Source organism: Penaeus chinensis, chromosome 2 (genome assembly GCF_019202785.1).
Source record: "Penaeus chinensis breed Huanghai No. 1 chromosome 2, ASM1920278v2, whole genome shotgun sequence".
NCBI lineage: Eukaryota > Metazoa > Arthropoda > Malacostraca > Decapoda > Penaeidae > Penaeus > Penaeus chinensis.
Genome location: NC_061820.1, coordinates 6,487,914 through 6,490,723, shown reverse-complemented (window position 1 = coordinate 6,490,723; position 2,810 = coordinate 6,487,914). Strand labels below are relative to the sequence as shown.

Sequence of the window (2,810 nt, the reverse complement as noted above, 5' to 3'; positions counted from 1 at the left end):
CATTATCAATGTTAATGTATTTAATTACTTTATTGTTTTTTTTTTGTTTTTTTTTTTTTTTTTAGAAACTGTATCACGATTCATGAATGAAATTTAAGTTCCATACATGGTGAATTAATATTTATAATGAGGTTTGCTCAAAACACTTCACACTGCAGTACGGGAATGTAAACAGAGTTGCCATTTCTACTGCCTAACGAGAACGGTTGTACTTGGTATAATGCAGGCAATTGTATTCTCTTTATGCTGTTACTACTGTGTTAATTTTGATTGCTTATGATTGCTTTTATTCTCAAGATCTGTAAAAATATAGTGATTTAAGTGTGACAGCTGGAATGCAATGGTTAACCTATAAATGTGCCAAGTGTGTTAATTAACCATGGTCATTTGACGGTAATAAACAGTCTTACTAAATCAAGCTAAAAAGACCCAACTGCATAGAAATAAACAAACTATTTTACTACACGATATGATACAAAAAGAAAGAAAGAAAGAAAAAGGTTGTGATACACATTCAAAAGAAAATTATTTCACTAACTAGGTTTCATATCTGGGAAAACAAATGCACCAGAATGCATACTTGTAGAGGAGATATCAAATAAAAAGGCAAAATACCCACGGAATTGTCCACAGAGAATGAACGCAGAAATGTCAATAGGTAAATAGTAGAGCCAAAATACCACCGTCGCCCTTGCCACTACACACTTTAATTCAATCCCATCAAAATCTGTAAGAAACCAATTTCTTGACAAAATTGAAGGACGTTTGCAGAACAATTACTCATTCTGGGTAGCAGTTGAAGATGCAAGTTTCATACTTTTTCGCTGCTACCGTTTTAAAGCTTACCCAGTGACCAGATATGACCGAATCATTGAGCAAACTTAAATAATTTGTTGTCATGAGATAATCTTAAGAAAATAAATTTCCTTTATTTAGTATTTACGAATATCAGCGAAAAACTTTGGACCAATGTGATAAGATCACAAACTTTTGTATAAAATAATTTATATAAGAGGCATATCCCATAAATATATGTGTGTATGTGTGCACATGCATGCGTGCGTGTGGCCTAGGTGTTTATCCTACAATTCATGTATTATGTTTCGATTTCTCTTGCAGGCTTCTTTGCTGAGAGAATGTCAACGTTTGGCTGATGAATTAGGAAAAAGCGAGAGACCCTGCGCAGAAACAGGAAGCAAAAGCAGTTTGTTTTACTTCTCCTTTCACTCTACTGTGTGATCTCTTCACAGGAAGACACGGATTCTCACTGTGATACACTTTGTTGGAAGACAGTCTTCGGGTGCCTTAATGCTGAATTATCTGAAAGTGATGACTGGATGGTGAAACTGGTTTATGTCATCGGAAACCAGGATACGAAAGATTGTGAAGGTGGAGGATCAGTAAGGAGATTCAGTGATGTTACTTGCAACGACCTTTTGGAGCAGATTTCTGAAAGGCGGGCCAAATATTCTGTATCTGATATACAACTGGATAATACAGAAAAGGATATAGACATGAACACATTTAGTAAATTCTTAGAGAAAGCAACGATTCTTAGTTGTGAAAAGGAGTTCCCACTATTTCTCCATCTCTTGCTGCATGTGGGAGGCCAGAAGATCAATCAAGAACTTGAAGTGTGTCGGGCATCGCCCTTGCATTACGCCGCTCGGAAGAACAACGCTTCTGCAGCCAGGTACCTCGTCAGTCACGGAGCTTCGGTTGAGGCGAAGGATCGTTTCGGCAACACACCTGCACACTATGCCTGCATGTATGGCCACAGGGATCTCGGGGACTTTTTAAGCACAAATCAAGTAAACAGATGTGGGTTGACAGCTATGGATCTATTGGATGGCTACAAGAACTACCTGAAGCTATATGAATTTGACTCAGAGTCTCTAGTAGACATAGACATGCAAAAAACCGAACACTGGCCCTCAAAGAATAGAAGTTCATTTGAATGAGTTGAAGAAAAAATGGCAGGTGAGCGACATGGCTAAAGCAATAACTAAAGTCCATGTTAACTATTCACAGGGAGAATCTAAAGTTATACAAAAAGCAGTATTCAACCTGGTAGAGTGTGTGCAAAATTCAGTTTCTAAGAAAAATCCTTTGTTCAGTGGGGAACTCCTAATGCTGGGAAGTTCAGCAGACAATGTAAGGCTTTTTTGTCCAGACGAATTTGACTGTAACATTGTATTAAGCAGTTTACACGGGTATGCTAATGGAGGCCTACAACTATCATTGCAAGAAATGGGACTTTCTTATAATGGCTGTAAAACAAAAATTAATGTGTCATCAAACAACAAAGATATCTTTCACCTTCTTCAAGGAAATAGTTTCTTACACACATTTTATAATTTGGTTAAAGAATGTATTACAAATTTTGAACCTGAAGATAAAAGAATAGCAATAATCCCACCTGGGGTTAAGAAGACTCAAGTTGGGGTAGGACTCAGCCTTGCCTGGATGGGCAATGAGTTTCCTCTACTACTGGTGGATGTTGATATCGTACCCACTATGGAAGCTCCTTGGCCCGCAGATCTGCCGAGGCCACCTCTTACACCGCCTCACCTGAAGTCAGTGTACATCAACAGCATTGGCAACGGCGAGTGGAGGTTTTCCTTCGCAAAGGCAGAGAATGAAATTATGAAGAATCTGACTCCTGATCAGCGTCGAGTGTTCCTAGCATGTAAGATGGTTCTTAGTTCCCTCAAAGCGGAGAAGTGGGCACCAAGAGAGATTCAGAACAGATTCAAGTATTTTGATAAAATTTTCTTCAAAATTCCTTCGCCAAAAGGATTTGTCTTAAA

At 38.2% G+C, this 2,810-nt stretch overlaps 1 protein-coding gene across 1 annotated transcript in view; it reads left to right on the top strand.

Annotated features, from left to right (window-relative positions):
• LOC125033995 (poly [ADP-ribose] polymerase tankyrase-1-like) overlaps positions 1-1,961 on the top strand; it is a 4,067-nt gene extending 2,106 nt beyond the window's left edge. Inside the window, exon 3 of the mRNA XM_047625617.1 lies at positions 1,251-1,961. Coding sequence (XP_047481573.1) covers positions 1,251-1,961 — 711 coding nt within the window. The remainder of the gene's footprint in view (positions 1-1,250) is intronic.
• Positions 1,962-2,810: the final 849 nt, after the last annotated feature.